General features: G+C 52.8%; 1 protein-coding gene across 1 annotated transcript; it reads right to left on the reverse strand.

The window, feature by feature from the left end:
- Nucleotides 1-6,083: 6,083 nt before the first annotated feature.
- SPMIP8 (sperm microtubule inner protein 8) lies at nt 6,084-13,407 on the reverse strand. Its single transcript, XM_004583896.4, has 8 exons — nt 13,274-13,407; nt 12,396-12,620; nt 8,260-8,321; nt 7,842-8,016; nt 7,518-7,579; nt 7,247-7,311; nt 6,916-6,948; nt 6,084-6,372 (listed from the first exon to the last, which is right to left on the reverse strand). The coding sequence occupies exons 2-8, from the start codon at nt 12,616-12,618 to the stop codon at nt 6,342-6,344; spliced, it is 651 nt and encodes a 216-aa protein (XP_004583953.1). The 5' UTR covers nt 12,619-12,620; nt 13,274-13,407; the 3' UTR covers nt 6,084-6,341.
- Between the last annotated feature and the right edge of the window lie 2,574 nt (nt 13,408-15,981).

The following is a 15,981-nucleotide window of genomic DNA, read 5'->3' on the forward strand; positions in this document are numbered from 1 at the left end:
CCAAGTGTAACCTGAGCTTGCCTTTCCCCCAGGGAGGACAGTCCACATGTACCAGGGGCAGGAGGAGCCCTGGCTGGACGTGGCCTTTTCCTTGACTCCTGCCACCATGTCCTATATCAAAGCAGGGTCCCACAGCTGCTCAGCCTCTGGGTTCTAGCCTAGGACCAACATCAGGGCATGAAGGGACTGCTGGCCTGGGGGCTCCAGTGCCCAGGTTCAAGTCCCTGAACTCGGTGCCTGCAGCTGCCCTCTGCCCTCTGAGGGCCTTGACTTGCCTTTGAAACCTGAGCCCTCTTCTCAGCCCAACCTCTCCGGCTGTTCTCCTGTTGCGCCTGTTCTACATACCCCATGGCTTCTCCCCCGAGCCTGCCTCCCATGTCTCATGCCTCCCTTTGAGTCTCAGTCTCACAGCATGGAACTTCAGATGTGGCAGGCAAGGGCTTTTTAGTCCCTGAATGTTTATTCTCTTTGCTAGAGCCACTGATAATACCAGAAGAGTGTGTGCCTTGTGGGGAGGGGGATGCTTGCAGGAGGCTGGGGTAGAGGGGAGGAGAAGGGAGAATAGGGCAGTAGTCTCCCATGTGGGAGTCAGCAGGGTTGCAAGGAGGGTGTTCTCCCTGGGGCCTGGAGGATGGCATGGGAGCAGGCTGGGCCACTAGTTAGGGCAAGGCCATTCCCAGGGAGATCAGCATGCTGACCTCTGTGTGCTGAGGGGTGGTGGGGAGGACCTTGTGTTTATGAGCCACAACGACAATGGTCTGGTGTCCAAGTTGAGGATTCCAGAGGCAGACACAGCTAGAATTCTGCTTCCATCAGTCATTGGTTTCAACGCTTGAGGTAGGGCCTCTCTGGCTTTAATTTCTTTTCTTTTTAAAGGATTTATTTTCATTGGAAATGCAGATTTATAGAAAGGAGGAGGGACGGGAAGATCTTTCACTTGCTGGTTCACACCCCAAAGGGCTGCAACAGCCAGAGCAGATTCGAAGCCAGGAGCCAGGAGCTTCTTCTGGGTCTCCCAGGCTGGTGCAGGGTCCCAAGGCTTTGGGCCATCCTGGACTGCTTTCCCAGGCCACAGCAGAGAGCTGGATGGGAAGTGGAACCCATATGGGATGCCATTGCGTGGAGGTGGAGGACTAGCCAGTGGAGCCATTGCATTGGCCCCTTTGGACCTTCATTTTTTCATCTGTGAGATGGAGGTGGTCATGCTCTCTGCAGAGGTGGAAGGTGAGGGCACAGAGGGATGACCTGTGTGAGGCATGTGGAAAGCAGAACGCTGGGGGGTAGACGGCAAGAGGAAGATGTACCCTGCTCCCATGTTGGACTGTCACCATTCACAGTCACCTTCTTTGTTGCTGTCCCTGTGAGGGGTACGGGGTGCACCTCAACGTTCCCTTCATGCAGTCCCTAAAGAAGTCCAACAACTTCTCCGAGCTACTTGGTTCATGATGAAAATGGCCTGAAATTGTGGGCCTGGCACCTGCACACAGGCGGACAGACCGTGAGGCCAGCACAGCCCTGAACTATGCAGGCCTGGGACCCAGAATCCAACCTGCCATTTACAGGTTGGAGACTGGAACAGTGACAGCTCTGGGATGGAAGCTGCCATGCTTTGTCCAAAGGGCCTAGGTCTCCCCAGGTGCCATGTGGGGGTTCTCCTGGTTGCCAAACTTCCGATCAGATGCTGAAAATTTGCCCATGGCCTCCCAGCCCATGCCAGGCTGTTCTGTGACAAGTTTCACCTCCTGCCTGTGCATGGTAGTTTCTTTATAATTGACATATGACCCATGTTTATGGGGTGCGGTGCGACTGGATATACACAGCTGATCAGCCCTTCCATCTTCTGATTTCTTGTGGTGGGTCTGTTTCCAGTTCTCCACATGTAAGCTGTTGCAGCCTGTGCTTGGCCTGCTGTGCTGCAACACTGCCCCTTACTCCTCCCAGCTGCGTTTCAGTGCCCTTTTGCCGCTCTGGCCTTTTCATAGCCACTCTTCTACTCTCTTTGAGATCGACTGTTGTAGCTTCCACATATGAGAACACGTGGTATTTTCTCCCACGTCTGCCTTGTCTCACTTGCCACAAAATCCGGTCCATTTTCAGGCAGGTGGTTTCTTTGTTCCCTGAAGGTCATGCTCCAGGAAAAAGCCTTGGCGGCTATTGATTTTCTCTATTCCACAAAGATTCCAGCTGGAACTCTCAGTCCTCCTCGGGGCTCTGAAAAGGAGGTCAAGGAGAGGGGCGGGAGCGGAAGGGGCCTGGGATCACCCTCTCCTCTGTGTGTGTGTGCCCACCCTGGGGCTGCATTCTTGCCTTTGTTCTACCCACAAACACTCCTGAGACCTGCTGTTTGCCATACATGGAACCTGTTCTTCCTACGGGGCATAAAGCAAGGGCTTCAGATGAGAAAGTTTTGAGGGTTTCGTGTATCCAGAATGTCCAGACTCTGATACGTGATGCAAATAGCATGTGCAAGAGTCCTCCCTCACCCTCAGTTCACTCCGCCCTCAGCTTAGCTCCTCATCCCATCCTCTCACCTGCTTGCCAGCCCCAGGTCCTGGGTTAGGCTGTGTATTGTGCATGTTATTTGGTAATAAACAACTCTTTTCCTTTGTAGCAGTCCCTTCATTTAGTCTAGATCGTGTGCTGGTTCTGGAAGCCCCCAGACCCAATTCCCAAGACCCAGATCCTGGTAGATGAGGTGAGTGGACCAGTGAGCCCAAGACACTAGCACTTGAGTTAGTCCTGGGCATCAGCTACCTTTCCTGCTGTTGTGCACGTGGGGAAGAGTGGTAGAAGGGAGGGCCTGAGAAGCGAGGGTGGGATCTGGGCAGGCCAGAATGGAAACACTGTAAGGTGTTTGAATCAAATTTTGAGCAAAAGCTAGAGGCAGACAAGAGCCTGCAACAACATTAGGAGCAGGAAGGAGGCTGGCAGTGGGGTTTGTGTCTGGATAAAGGATCAGCAAATGGCTTAAAGTTGATACCACAGGGGCTGGGCTGTTCCAAAAGCTGTGTCTGTAGTGAAAAATTTTTTAGAAGCTGACACGATAGCTCAATTGGCTAATTCTCCTCCTGCAAGCACCAGCATCCTATATGGGCACTGGCTTGTTTTCTGGCTGCTCCACTTCCCATCCAGCTCCTCCTTGTGGCGTGGAAAAGCAGAAGATGGCCCATGTGGGAGATCCAAATAAAGCTCCTGGCTCCTGACTTCAGATCAGATCAGCTCTGGCCATTGTGGGTCATTTGGGGAGTGAAGTAGCAGATGGAAAATCTTTTTGTCTCTCTCTGTGGGAATCTTTTAAATTTTTTAAGATTTAAAGATATTTTAAGATTTATTAATTTGAAAGAGAGAGAGCATCAGTAAACTGGTTCATTTCCCAAACAGCTGGAACTCGGTCAAAGCCAGGAGTCAGGAACCTCATCCAGGTCTCTCCCTGTGTGAGTGGCAGAGGCCCAAGGACTTGAGCCATCAAATTGTGCCTCCCAGGGTTTGTGTTAGCAGGGAGCTGGATCAGAAGTGGAGCCAAGACTAAAACACAGGTACTCTGATGCAGGATGCTGTCTTCTCAGATGTGCCACATGCCCAGCCCACAGTGAACAGTTCTGATGTGATCTATGCAGGATGTGCAGATGGCCCCTGGAGGCTGAAAGGCATCTCAGCTGGGAGACAATGGCCCTGGCTAAGGGTGGGGCTCTTTCTTAGCCTCTGTTGTGTCTCTGGCTTCTGGGTAGAAGCTTTTCAACTCCAGGAGAGCTTCCTGTTGGGAGATCATCTCCTCCACCTAAGCTCTGCCTCCTCTTCCAGGAAGCTCTCTCTGGTTTCCTCCCCCCTCTTGGCTTACACCTCTGTCCTAGCAGGAAAACAGTATAGTGGCAGGTGTGGACCTTCTTCCTGGCAAGGGCCATGTGGGTATGGATGTAGAATATCTGTCGCAGCCCATACAAAATTATCCACTTAACAATGATCCTACTCTAGATAATGTTGAGTTTTGAGTCCCAATTGCAGTTGAGCTCTGGGCAAACAGGCTTCTTCTCTGAGCCATGATTTAGCAGGGATGCTCAGGTCTATAGAATGTGACTCTGACTTCCTTCCCAGTACCTGCCCAGGGTTCCAGCCAGCATGGCCTGCAGGAAAAGTGTAAAAAGACAGGAGACTCAGTACCTCCTCCCCAGGCCCCAGGGGTAAGGAAGGAACTTGGAGCTTGCTGGCTGCTTCCCATCTGCTGCTCCCTAGGCTGTGTTGTCAGCAGAGCCCCACACGTGAGGACAGAGAGATGGACACTATGGGCCCTCCCATGGGTAGGAGGCACCTCCACCATTGAAGAAGGTTGAGCAAAAAGAGTACTGTTCTGGGAAACAATTCATTCTACCAAAATCGAGCACAAACTGTGTGTGGACTTGGGGGATGAGTGCCAAGACCTGCTTTCAGCCCTGGGTGCTGAGTCTGGCTTAAGGCTGTTTCTCTGACTTGGGGCTCAGTTTTCTTGTCTGTGGAATGGGGTGGCATCAATTCTCACTTTCTAGAGTGTCTGCGAGGCCCAGAGGAAAGAACAGATCATAGGAGCATGTGTTGTGCACAATGTGATATAGGGTCCAAAACAGAGGGGCTGGGGTTCTTTGAATTCCTTCTACCTGAGACCTTGGCCTTCAATAACTTCTCAGTAAATGTTAGTGGATGGGGATGAACAGAGTGTAAACTGAGGTCTGCTAACCTTTGCAGGCACTGGCTTCCCTGTGATGCACGTGAACACATGCAGCCTATCTGGGACAGGTTGTGTCTTGGCAGAGACAGGATGTTGCATACACTTTCAGGAAGTCTGGGTACCCCAGAAGCTCCAGAGCCCAGGACCAGAAGATCTTCAGACCACTGGCTGCTTATCCTGATCTGGGCCCATCCTTGCTGCCTGTGCACGGATGGATGTGGTTAGGCTATTTAGAAGGTCTGAGAGTTGAACATACCTACTAAGCTGCTTGTATTACATCTTCACTACAATGAAACACCTGCCACAGGCTGCCAAGGAAGGAAAGAGGTTTTTGCGAGTTTGTGGTTGTGGAGCTTCACAGGGCAGGGCAGGAAGTGGCAGGTCTGGGAAGGCAGGGGGGAGGCAGAAGTATGATTCAATGAGCTGGGAAGCAGAGAAGAGTCAGGACTCAACCTCTTACAGTGACCACTCTGGGGAGAACTACCTGAGAGCACACCCCCGGTGACATAAGCACCTCCCACAAGGCTCCCTTACAGAATATCCTTGTTGAATTAAACTTTTGCCCTCTGCACCATTCATTTGGGACCCTGGGGTTTACACCTGTATACAAGTTGAAGTGCCAACTCAAACTGCAGCATTCCATCTTCCCCTCCCAGAAACTCATGTCCTTGTCACACACAAACACACTTCACCCTAACCCTGACTGACCGGTGGGTTCTGGTGGAAACAGTGGGACGATCTTGCATCTTATCAAAGATACCCATGGTTACCCCCAGGAATCACGCCTTCCTGCTATAGGAGGGATTTAGAGTTGGGAGCAGGAAGATAAGGGCTGCTCCCCAAGTGCCGTGGCTATTGCAGATGACCCTTTACTTAGATGATACGGGTGGTGCCACGAGGACTGGGCACCTCTGTTCTCTGAGTGGGCTCAGCACCTCATCCAGTTTCTATTCTGCTGCTTCATGGGAAATACAGATCATGAACCTGGTCAGCCCCCAGAGGTGGCTTCTCCCCCTCTAGTAGGTTCTGGGGCCCAGGGGTGCCCTCTGCCCATAGCACAGTGGTATGGAAAGGGTTTCAGAGAGAGGCACCTATGATGCCTTTTGAGCGCCCCTCTCTACTTGGGTCTCAAATTCAGGTCCTGAGGAGGAAAAGGAGGCTCCGATGGGGAACTGCTAGTAAGGGGACAGGAGCACAAGGGAACCCCAACACTCAGGCCATGGCTTTGCATCTCAACACTTGCTGGGTTTAGGGCTTAGACCCTGACCCCCCTATCCAAGGTCCTCACACTTTCTTCTCCAGCCCTGAACTTGTCCTCCAGAAGCTGGCAGAACTAGCGAGGGTAGGCCACTGCCACCCTGTGTGACACACACACATGGAGAGATTTGCTTTGTGCCTCCCTGAGGGGGCAGTCAGTTTATTCCCCAGGATGGGCTCCTGGTGTGGGGGTGGTGGTAGGAGGAGGGAGGATGGAAGTCTTGGTACCCTATGTCCTCTGTCCCACTGGGGGACTTGAATGCTGAGACAGGGACACACAGATGGTGACCAATTGGAGGAGGGCAGCTGGCAGGGCCAGGCAGGAGGGCAGGGGGCACGAGAAAGTAGGGTCTGGGAGCTTGGGGGCTGGCCTTCTTTTCACGGATTAATGCCAGGGAGTCAGATAGTTGACGCGGCTGTGGAAACAAGCAGGAGGAAGGGTCTAGTCCTGATGTCCCATGAGCCCAAGCGGTGGACCGCCCCCCCCCCCCCACTACTTCTCCATTTGGCATCAAGCAGTGCCAAGAACCAGAATTCTCCCAATCCCAAAGAAGCAACTCCTCTGGGCAATGCTGATACAGTCCCAACGTGGGTGCCCCAGACAGGCAGGAGTCTTAGAGGAGAGGGAGTTGGCGGGGGAAGAGCAGTGGGGGCCTGGGCTGGGACTTCCGAGGGTGGGGGATGACAGTCCAGGTGCGGTCAGCATAGCGGAGGCATCACTGAGGGCCCCACTGTGCCGGGGTGACGGTTTGGGAGTGCACCTTGCAGACCCGGAAGAGGAGGCTGAAGGAAATCAAGACGCCGCCGGAAAGTGGAGGCTGCTACGTTAAGAAGATGCTCACGGTATCAGGTATCCTGAGACCCGGGCGGGTCTCTGTAGCCTCCCCTGGGTCTTGGGGGTGAATAGGGTTGAGGGGACGGCCTTGGGCACCTGTGGGGTGGGGCGGGATCGTTCCTACCTGTAGTGGGAGCCGAAGCGTCGGAAGGCGTTGCTGGGGAAGTGGGGAAGAAGAAGGCGGAGGGCGAGCTACAGCGGGGAGGGCCACCTTCGCGGCACCCGGATCAACTGCACCTCGCTTCACACCCTCCCTTCTTGAGCAGGTGCCAAAGTAGGTAGGTTCCACTGAGCGTGAATAAAGCACCCATTTCTCAGTGGCAGTTTGCTCGAGGTGTTCGGGAGCTGTCCACGGTTCCCCAGCTCCCAAGTTTTCAAGCGCCATTAAGTAGGGGAGTGCTAGGACAGTCACCAAGGCCCCATGTCCCATACTTCGTCCGTGGGGCATCACTTACAGGGAATCGAAAGGTAGCGGCTTCTGTCCATACCGGTCCAGGCTGGGGTTCTGGTTGAGGCAGTACTGGGGTGGGCCGCAACGGGGAGGAAACTTGGTGAGCCTGGGAAGCACAGACCCCCGCCCATGCCCGCGCCTCCCTGCTTCGCATTGCTCCCTGATGGAGATCAAGGCCCTGGAGACCAGGGGACCCTGCTCCGGTCACCCCTCTCCTTACCCCCTCCCCCCCCCCAGGACCCTTGGGGACTGGTTGATGCCCCAGCCTTCCTTACTCGCCAGTTCTGGGTCAATTCAGGCTTCAAGTACCGCACTGCGTAGCCGCTAAAACCTTCCACTGCGGACAGAGACCAGACAGAGACCACCACTGCTGGCGTGCCTGGCCCGCTCACCGGCCCCCCGCAGGCCCCACCCACAGCCATCCTTAAAGACCCCCAGTCTTTACAAAGCTCTGCCCCAAGGTTTGCACCTGGCCCCTGCTCTAACCCTGGCCCTAACCTGTCCTAGTTCAGCCCGGAGCCCGCCTTCTGCTCCCATCTCCACCTTGCGACCCAGTTGCCTGTACTGCCCTGGGGTGCTCCCGTGGCCGTCAGACTGACCCCTTTTGTTCAGGCAGGGCAGTCTGAATTCTCCGGCTGAGGACACGAAACGGGACCAGTCCTCGATGGCGCGCGTGAAGCAGGGCCAGTCCACCCGGTTAATGCCTGGCGCGATGGGTGCTAGCTTCCCCTCCATGCACCGGTCATGCATCCTCTGGCCGGTGGCCGTGATGTTCTGCCAGGGCGAAGGCGGTCAGGACCTGGCACACTGGGCAGGAGCCTGGGAGCCCAGTGAGCTGGAGCTGACATTTGGCCGGTGAGGTGGGTGGGGATGAGGGGAGGGCGCAGGATGGGAGCGGTACAGAGACCTCAAGATGGGGAACAGACCTTGGGGGCTTTGCCTGAACTTGGGTGCAGAACTGGAGGTGCAGCCGGGAGCCCCCTGAGCAAACCCAGGGCCAGGACTAAGGGTGCTCACCAGGCACTGCAGGGGCTTGTTGGGGATCCCGAGGAGGGTGAAGTGGGCGTTGTCAAACTCATCTGTTGAGAGAAGGGAGAGGAGGTGTTTCCATACCAGCCACACATTCAGTGAAGGGTGTGGCCCACACTGTACTTTAAATATGTTTCAGGAAGCTGTGGATGTTTTGGTGCAGAGGGTTAAGCTGATCCTACATCCCACCTCAGGTCCAGGCTCCTTCAGTTCCTACTCAGGTACCTGGGTACCTCAGGTACCCACCATCTGGGTGGGTGGTTCAAGCACTTGGGTCCCTGTCATCCATTGGAGAGACCCCAGTTGAGATCTGGGGTCCTGACTTCAACCTGGTCTAGGCTCAGCTGGTGTGAGCATTTGGAGAGTGAGCCAGTGGATGAAAAATCTCTCTGCCTTACAAGTAGCTGAAATTTAACTATTTTTTAAGATTTATTTATTTTTATTACAAAGCCAGATATACAGAGAGGAAGATCTTCCGTCCAATGATTCACTCCCCAAGTGAGCACAACGGCCAGTGCTGTGCTGATCCGGAGCCAGGAGCCAGGATCTTCCTCCAGGTCTCCCACAAGGGTACAGGATCTCAAGGCATTGGGCCATCCTCGACTGCTTTCCCAGGCCACAAGCAGGGAGCTGGATGGGAAGTGGAGCTGCTGGGATTAGAACCAGTGTCCATATGGGATCCCGGCACGTTCAAGGTGAGGATTTCAGTCGCTAGGCCACACCGCCAGGCCCAAAAATAGATAAATCTTAAAAAAGAAAATAAAAATGGGTAAATGCATGAAGCATAGGTACTTCACATAAAAATACAGCAGGTATAAACCTCAGCAAACCCATGAAAAGACACTGTACCTCACGTGTAATGAGGTGAATACATATTCAAACTATGTTGAGATGCTAATTTTCTCCTGTAGGATTGGGAATAATTGAGACTGGTGCACTTACCAGATAATAGGACAGAGGGGACTGATGCCTGGGGCATTATCATAATTATAAATAACCTCGTCTTTTGACCCTCCCAGGCCTACTTCTGGGAATGTGTTACACTTAATACTGCACAGGGATGCGGTGTACTCTGTTCAGTATGGTTTGTAATATCAATGTTTGCAACTGCTTAAAAGAGATTTTTTTTTGGCAAAGAAAGGAATTCTAAAAAATTCTATATAAGAACCCCAAGGTGCAGAAGAGTGTATTCTGCATGCTACCAATTGTTTTAGAGCTAAGATTTAGGTGGTTGGAGGCAGAAGAGATTGTGTTCCACTCAGCATTTGAATAAATCAAACTTAGCTGCATGAATGATAGGATAATTATGTGACTCCTGCTGCAGCAGCCTGGCCAACTGGACGACCTGTGAAAGATGCCTGCCAGCAGTGCTGGGTATGGCTAATCAAGGCTCTGCCCCTGGCTTCCAGGGTGCTGCGGGAACTAGAGTAACAAGGTACCCACCACAACTATGGGGAGCTCTCAAAAGGCCCAGCACAGTAGCCTAGTGGCTAAACTCCTTGCCTTGCAGTGCCAGGATCCCATATGGGTGCTGGTTCTAATTCTGATGCCCTGCTTCCCTTCCAGCTCCCTGCTTGTGGCCTGGGAAAGCAGTTGAGGATGGCCTAAAGCCTTGGGATCCTGTACCTGCATGGGAGACCTAGAAGAAGCTCCAGGCTCCTGGCTCCGGATCGGCTTAGCTCCGGCTGTTGCAGCTGCTTGGGGAATCAGTCAGTGGATTGAAGATCTCCCTCTCTGTCTTCCTCTCTGTCTGTCTTTCAAATAAATAAATATTTTTTAAAAAGTCAGGAGGCGAGCATTTGGTATAGCAGTTAATGCACCGCTTAGGACATCCATGTCTTGTATTAGAGCGCCTGGGTTTGAGTCCTGGTTTTGCTCCAGATTACAGTTTCCTTGATGTAGATGTACACCCTGGGAGGCAAAAGGTGATGGTTCAAGTGCTTAGGTCCCTGCCATCCATTTGGGAGACTCGGGTTGAGGCTCTGCTTCTGTCTTTGGCCTGGCTCCGCCCTGGGTGTTGTAGGTGTTTGGGAAATAATGATAATAGACCTCTTTCCTCTCTCTCTCTTCCTCTGCCTTCCAACAAATAAATAAATAGATAAGCCAAACAGTACTTGAAAAAATAAGATGCTATCTCTCATTAATAAAATAATCATATGGGAGAAAAATGGAAAATGCGTGGACTCTGAGTCCAGTACTAGAGATGTCATGATCAATGGCAACACTCAGTGACTCCTGGCTCCTTGGCCCCGAATTCTCTGAAGCTGTGAACACATATTCAAGGTAATTGGAAAATGTTAGGGTGGACTGGGCGTTAGATGCTATGGAATTACTGTTGACATTCCTAGGCATGATAGTGTTGTTCTGTCTTATAGGAGGGTGTTCTTGAATGCTGTTTACTGCAGAGAAAGAAAGAGAGAATACAACAAAACATCTGTTGAAGCATACAGAAGGTAAGGGGTGAGTGCTCATAGTAGTTCTTTGAACTTTCCTTTGTCTGAGAATGTTCATAACAAGGCATGGGGAGGGACAAAAGAATGCGTGTGCGTGCGCATGCACATATCAGTGAGCAACGGGAAGACACAGTGACACTAAGAATGGGCACCCAACAAAGGCACAGAGTGCGCATTGTCACAGAGCTTTACAATTTCCAGTTGTGACTGTACTGCTTTTATCAAAAGCTTACAGCAAGATGCGTATCAAAATCAGAGCTATCTCTGGAAATCTCTACCCTTTCTGGAAAACAGGAAATTGGAAGCCCTGATGACCTCACTGACCCTTGCCACGCAGCACTGGCAGTGGGAGGTGGCGCTGGCCCTGTCTGACGGGTCTCTGCACTGTAGCCCTTCCTTCCACACCCACTTCCTGTGTTTGAGGGGCCTACCCTGGCCTGAAGGGGTCTGGACGGGGCCTCCTGTGATCTTCCTTTGGGCTCTGACTCTATTGCCTACCTGTTGCCCCAGATATTGCCATGGCCTCCCTCTCTGCCCTTCCTCCCTACCCTGGCACTGCATCCTGTGGACTTGGCCTCCTAAAGACCTTCCAAATCCTCCCTGGTGGCCAGGACACTTATCACATCCTGCCGGAAGACTGGCCAACACCCCCAGGCCCCCTCTGGGCCACCCTACCCTGTCAGAATGCTCAGCCCTCCTATTTCCTCTGGGAGAAAGCCAAGTCCCTAGGCTTAGCCATAGGACCCTTCCTGTTCTCTGCCCACAGCTCAGGCGTCCCCCACCACCCCCCTTCCTGCTGCTGAACCCAGCCTCACACCGTGACCCAGTGTCCTGCATTATCCATTCCTGTCCGGCCCCTGCCAGGCTGCTCTTGTCAGCTGGGCCGCTCTCTGTTCCCCTGGGAATACAGCATGGGGTCGGGCATGGAGCAGGTGCTTCCTCCAGGTGCGGACCTGAACAGCTGTGCAAGTTTGGGTGGTACCAACTGCTTAATCCACGCAGGGTTAATCCCAGGGCCGAGAAAACCCCTGGACTCCAAAGCTCTTGTGTCCTCCTCTTGTTCATGGGAGATGTGAAACGAGGTCTTTTCCTCCCTCCCCCAGGTGGGGAGATGGCAGGCATGGTTGTGACTCCTGCTGCAGTCGGTCCCCACTCTGCCCACCTCTCTCTCCACAAATGATCCTAACGCCACCAGCAATAGCATGTGTTGCAGGCCAGGCTTCACTCTGTTTTTCATCACTTTCTCATTTTTCTGTTGTTATTTTAAAACTATGTAAGAGACAGATGCAGAGAAGGATGCCCAGGAATTGAAAACTCAATCCAGGTATCCCATTGCTGCTGCCTTCAGGGTCTTAAAATTTAAGAGTCAGGGGTAGATATTGAACCCAGGCAATCTGATGTGGGATGCAGGTGTTTTAGTGAGAGTCGCCAATGTTACGTGGGACTCTGGCCTTGACTCTCATTTGAGCCGCACAGTAACCCTGTGCGGCAGGCACTGGCATCATTCACAACAAGGAGACTGAGGCCTAGTCCTCGTGGAGCCCCTGGCTGGGTCCAGCCCCTCTCACCTGTTACTACTTTTCCCTTTCAGGTCTTCCCTGGAAACCACCCACTCCGTCCCTCCAGGTCTCAGGGAGCCCCCAGTGATTTCAGTGAGCAGGGTGGTCTGACCTTTGCGGCAGTAGGTGGAGGACTGGCAGTGCTCGTCCGGAAGGCAGGCCCTGACAGTGTCCATGTCCATGCGGCGCAGCGTGGGCAAAGCCGGGTGATAGAGCTGCTGTTTCACACCGGCCAGTGGGTGGCGCTGTCGCTCCATGGGGAGCAGGATGGCGGGGGCGGCATATACATGGGTGGAGCCGTCATCCCAGGGTACCAGGTCAATGATACGGGCCATAGCTGGGGATCACAAGGGGTTCCAAGTGGCTCACCCTGGACTCAGGCTGGCCAGACACACTAATGGTTGCAGTACAACCTGGGACACTGTTGGGAGTGTCTTCTTGTTAAGCATTTATTAAGCACCTGCTGTGTGCCAGGACTCAGTCAACAGGGGGTCAGTCCAACCCTGTCACCCCCACCTACCCCTACATACCCCTCAGGACACACTGTGTGCTGGGTCTACAACAGATGTCATCTGAGTCTATTCTTAAATGATGGCCATATGCCGTGGGGCATGCGGTTTATGAATAAGCCTTTGCTAAGGTAGCCAGCATTTCTCCCAGATTCTACCAAGATTCAAATGAGAGTTTTAAAGATGGGAAATGATAGATCTGAAGCAGGAAAGCATGGCTGGCTACCCAGTGCCTCAGTTTCCAAAGTAGAGAGTTCCAGGGGCCTCACGGCCATTTACACTTCTGTGACAATTTGTGACCTCTGCTTGTAGGAGGGGGGTACCTTAGACTGTGGGGGTGCAGGGAAGGCCATGACGACAAGCAGGGTGGGGGGGTGGGAGAGCTGCCTCATGGGATGGAACTTTGTAGGGAGGGAGGGCAGGGAAGTGGAGTGCTGGGAGGAAGGGTGTCCCCTGCTTCCAACCCACGGGCAGCAGCTACCTTGTCTGCAGGACACGTCCTGGGTGCCGGACTGGAGAGGACTTGCCGCTGTGCTTACTGCTCAGTGGGCTGAGAGCAGGGAGGTGGCCCAAGGCTGAGGGACGCTGGGGATAAAGGAGCATTGTGTTAGGACAGCGCCCACTGCAGTCTGATTGTGAGGGCGCCACTCTCAGGCACCTGGCAACCACACCTCTGAGAAAATCCTGCTGCCAGGGCTTCTGGGCCCTCCTGGCTCCTAAGCCTAGACACAGGCAAGGCCTCTTGGGCACTTGAGACAGGGAACTGGAGCACCCTGGAAGTGGCTAGACTAGGAGCCAAGGATAGCTACTGGGCTCTGGACTAGTTACTGTCCCCCTCTGGGCCCTTGTCTCCACCATGTGGGGTGGGAACTGGGAGAACTCAGTTCTTTGGGGAGACTCAGGAAAGAGGCTTCTATGCTGTCTGCCAGGGACAGAGGTGGATGAGGGATGGAGATTAAATGTGGTTGGGATCCTGGGTCAGCGTGCGGATCAAGGGGAGTGGTGGCCTCAGCAGGCCAGGGATTAGCAGGTGATACTACATGCCCAGCCCCCTCCCCCACCAAGGTAGTAGCTTTCTCCCTCCCAGGAAAGCCAGGCTGTGCATGCAAAGCCCTGGGACTGTCCATGCTCTACCTCCCCCGTCCCCCAAGCTGAGGGAACTTAGAAAGAGCCAAACTTATTTGCATGTATTAACATCTACTTTGCATACACCTGCTCAGATGCTGAGCCTACTGGAACCTGAAATTCCTGCCATGAGGCTTGCATAGGGTTTCTTTCCCAATTGCTCTGTGTAAGCCCTACCCCTTCTAGAGGACCTGCCCAGGGTTGACGCTACTCACCACCATCATCCCATCCTACTTTTAACTCTTTTTTTAGATGATTTTTTTTATCTGAAATACAGTTACAGAGATTAGAGGCTAGATACCAATCTTTAAAAAATGATTTATTAGATATATATATTTTTAAAGATTTATTTATTTTTTGTTGGAAAGGCGGATATACAGAGAGGAGGAGAGACAGGAAGATCTTCTGTCTGATGGTTCACTCCCCAAGCGGCCGCAATGGTTGGAGCTGAGCCAATCTGAAGCCAGGAACCAGGAGCTCTTCTGGGTCTCCCAAGCCGGTGCAGGATCCCAAGGCTTTGGGCCATCCTCAACTGCTTTCCCAGGTAACAAGTAGGGAGCTGGATGGGAAGTGGAGCTGCTGGGATTAGAACCGGCACCAATATGGGATACCGGTGTATGCAAGGCAAGGACTTTAACCACTATGCTAATGTGCTGGGCCCAAATTTATTTTATTATATTTTTATTGGAAACACAGATATACAGAGAGGAAATACAGAAAGATCTTTCATCCATTGGTTCACTCTCCAAGTGGCCACAATGGCCAGAGCTGAGCCAATCTGAAGCCAGGAGTTTCTTTTGGGTCTCCCATATGGGTGCAGGGTCCCAAGACTTTGGGCCATTCTCGACTGCTTTCCCAGACCACAGGTTGGGAGCTGGATGGAAAGTGGAGCAGCTGGGATAGGGACCAGCACCTATATGAGATCCCAGTAAATGTAAGGTGAGGATTTAGTCACTAGGCTATTGCACCAGGCCCTAGGTATAAATCTTCCATTGACTAGTATACCCCACAAATGGCCACAATGGCCAGAGTTTGGCCAGGCTGAAAGCAGGAGCCTGGAACGCCCCTCTGGACCTCCCATGTGGGTGCAGGGGCCCAAGGACTTGGACTATCACCTGCTACCTCCCAGCTGCATTAGCAGGAAGCTGGATGGGAAGTGGAACAGCTGAGGCTTGTGCAGGTGCTCATTTGGGATGGCAGAGGCTTAATCTACTGTGTCACAATGCTGGCTCCACTTTGAACTATTTTAAGGCCATAAAATGAAGGAAAATACAGGAAGTGTCTAGACATTCATACAAAATGTTAACTAGTAATTTCTACATTATTTGCTACTACCAGGTCAGGACATGCGATAGGAGTTTGCAAAGCAGCTTCCCAATTTTGTAAAAAGGAAAAGACCCATTTTTTCCAGGTTTGTGTTGTATTGAATGGTGCAGCCCTAGGAGTCTGCCCAAGGAGAATGAAAATATGAGCCTACTCAAAGGGCCAAGATAGACGCTGCCCAGTGTCCACTGGCCAGTGGATAAACAGGCTATGGAACCCTCGTAGGCAACCCTAGTGAAATACCATGCATGCTAGTATAAGGCGATGAACTCTGTGAACTTTATTACTATGTGATTCGGTGGCGACACTTAGGCAGTGAGAATTGCCGCTCTACCTCCCCAGCCGTGCGGTTCAAAGCCCTGCCCAGTAAGTGTGCAAGTCTCCAGGTGTAAGAAGACAGCCACGGCCTGAGCACTCAGCTTCCTCAGGGTGCAGATGCAGCCAGGGGAAAGAGGGAGCCATGCATGCTGTGGGGTTCTTGGGGCAAGTGGGAGCAAGTGGGAGAGTCCTAACATGTGGGTCGCAGGTGGCTGTTTGGCAACTGCTTGGACTGTCCACATTCCATCCCAAGGTGCCTGAGTTCGAGTTTGGCTGTGCTCTCAACGGCAGCTGCCTGCTAAGGAGTGCTAGAATCCCCTAGAATCTGCTTCTGGGCAAGGAGCAGTCAGCTGGCATGGATGTCTGGGTCTCAGTGAAAGCTGGAGGGCCTGGGGCTCAGGCTGTCCCTCAGGTCAACTCTCC

The sequence above is a fragment of the Ochotona princeps genome, chromosome 16 (assembly GCF_030435755.1).
Source record: "Ochotona princeps isolate mOchPri1 chromosome 16, mOchPri1.hap1, whole genome shotgun sequence".
In the NCBI taxonomy this organism is placed as follows: Eukaryota; Metazoa; Chordata; class Mammalia; order Lagomorpha; family Ochotonidae; genus Ochotona; species Ochotona princeps.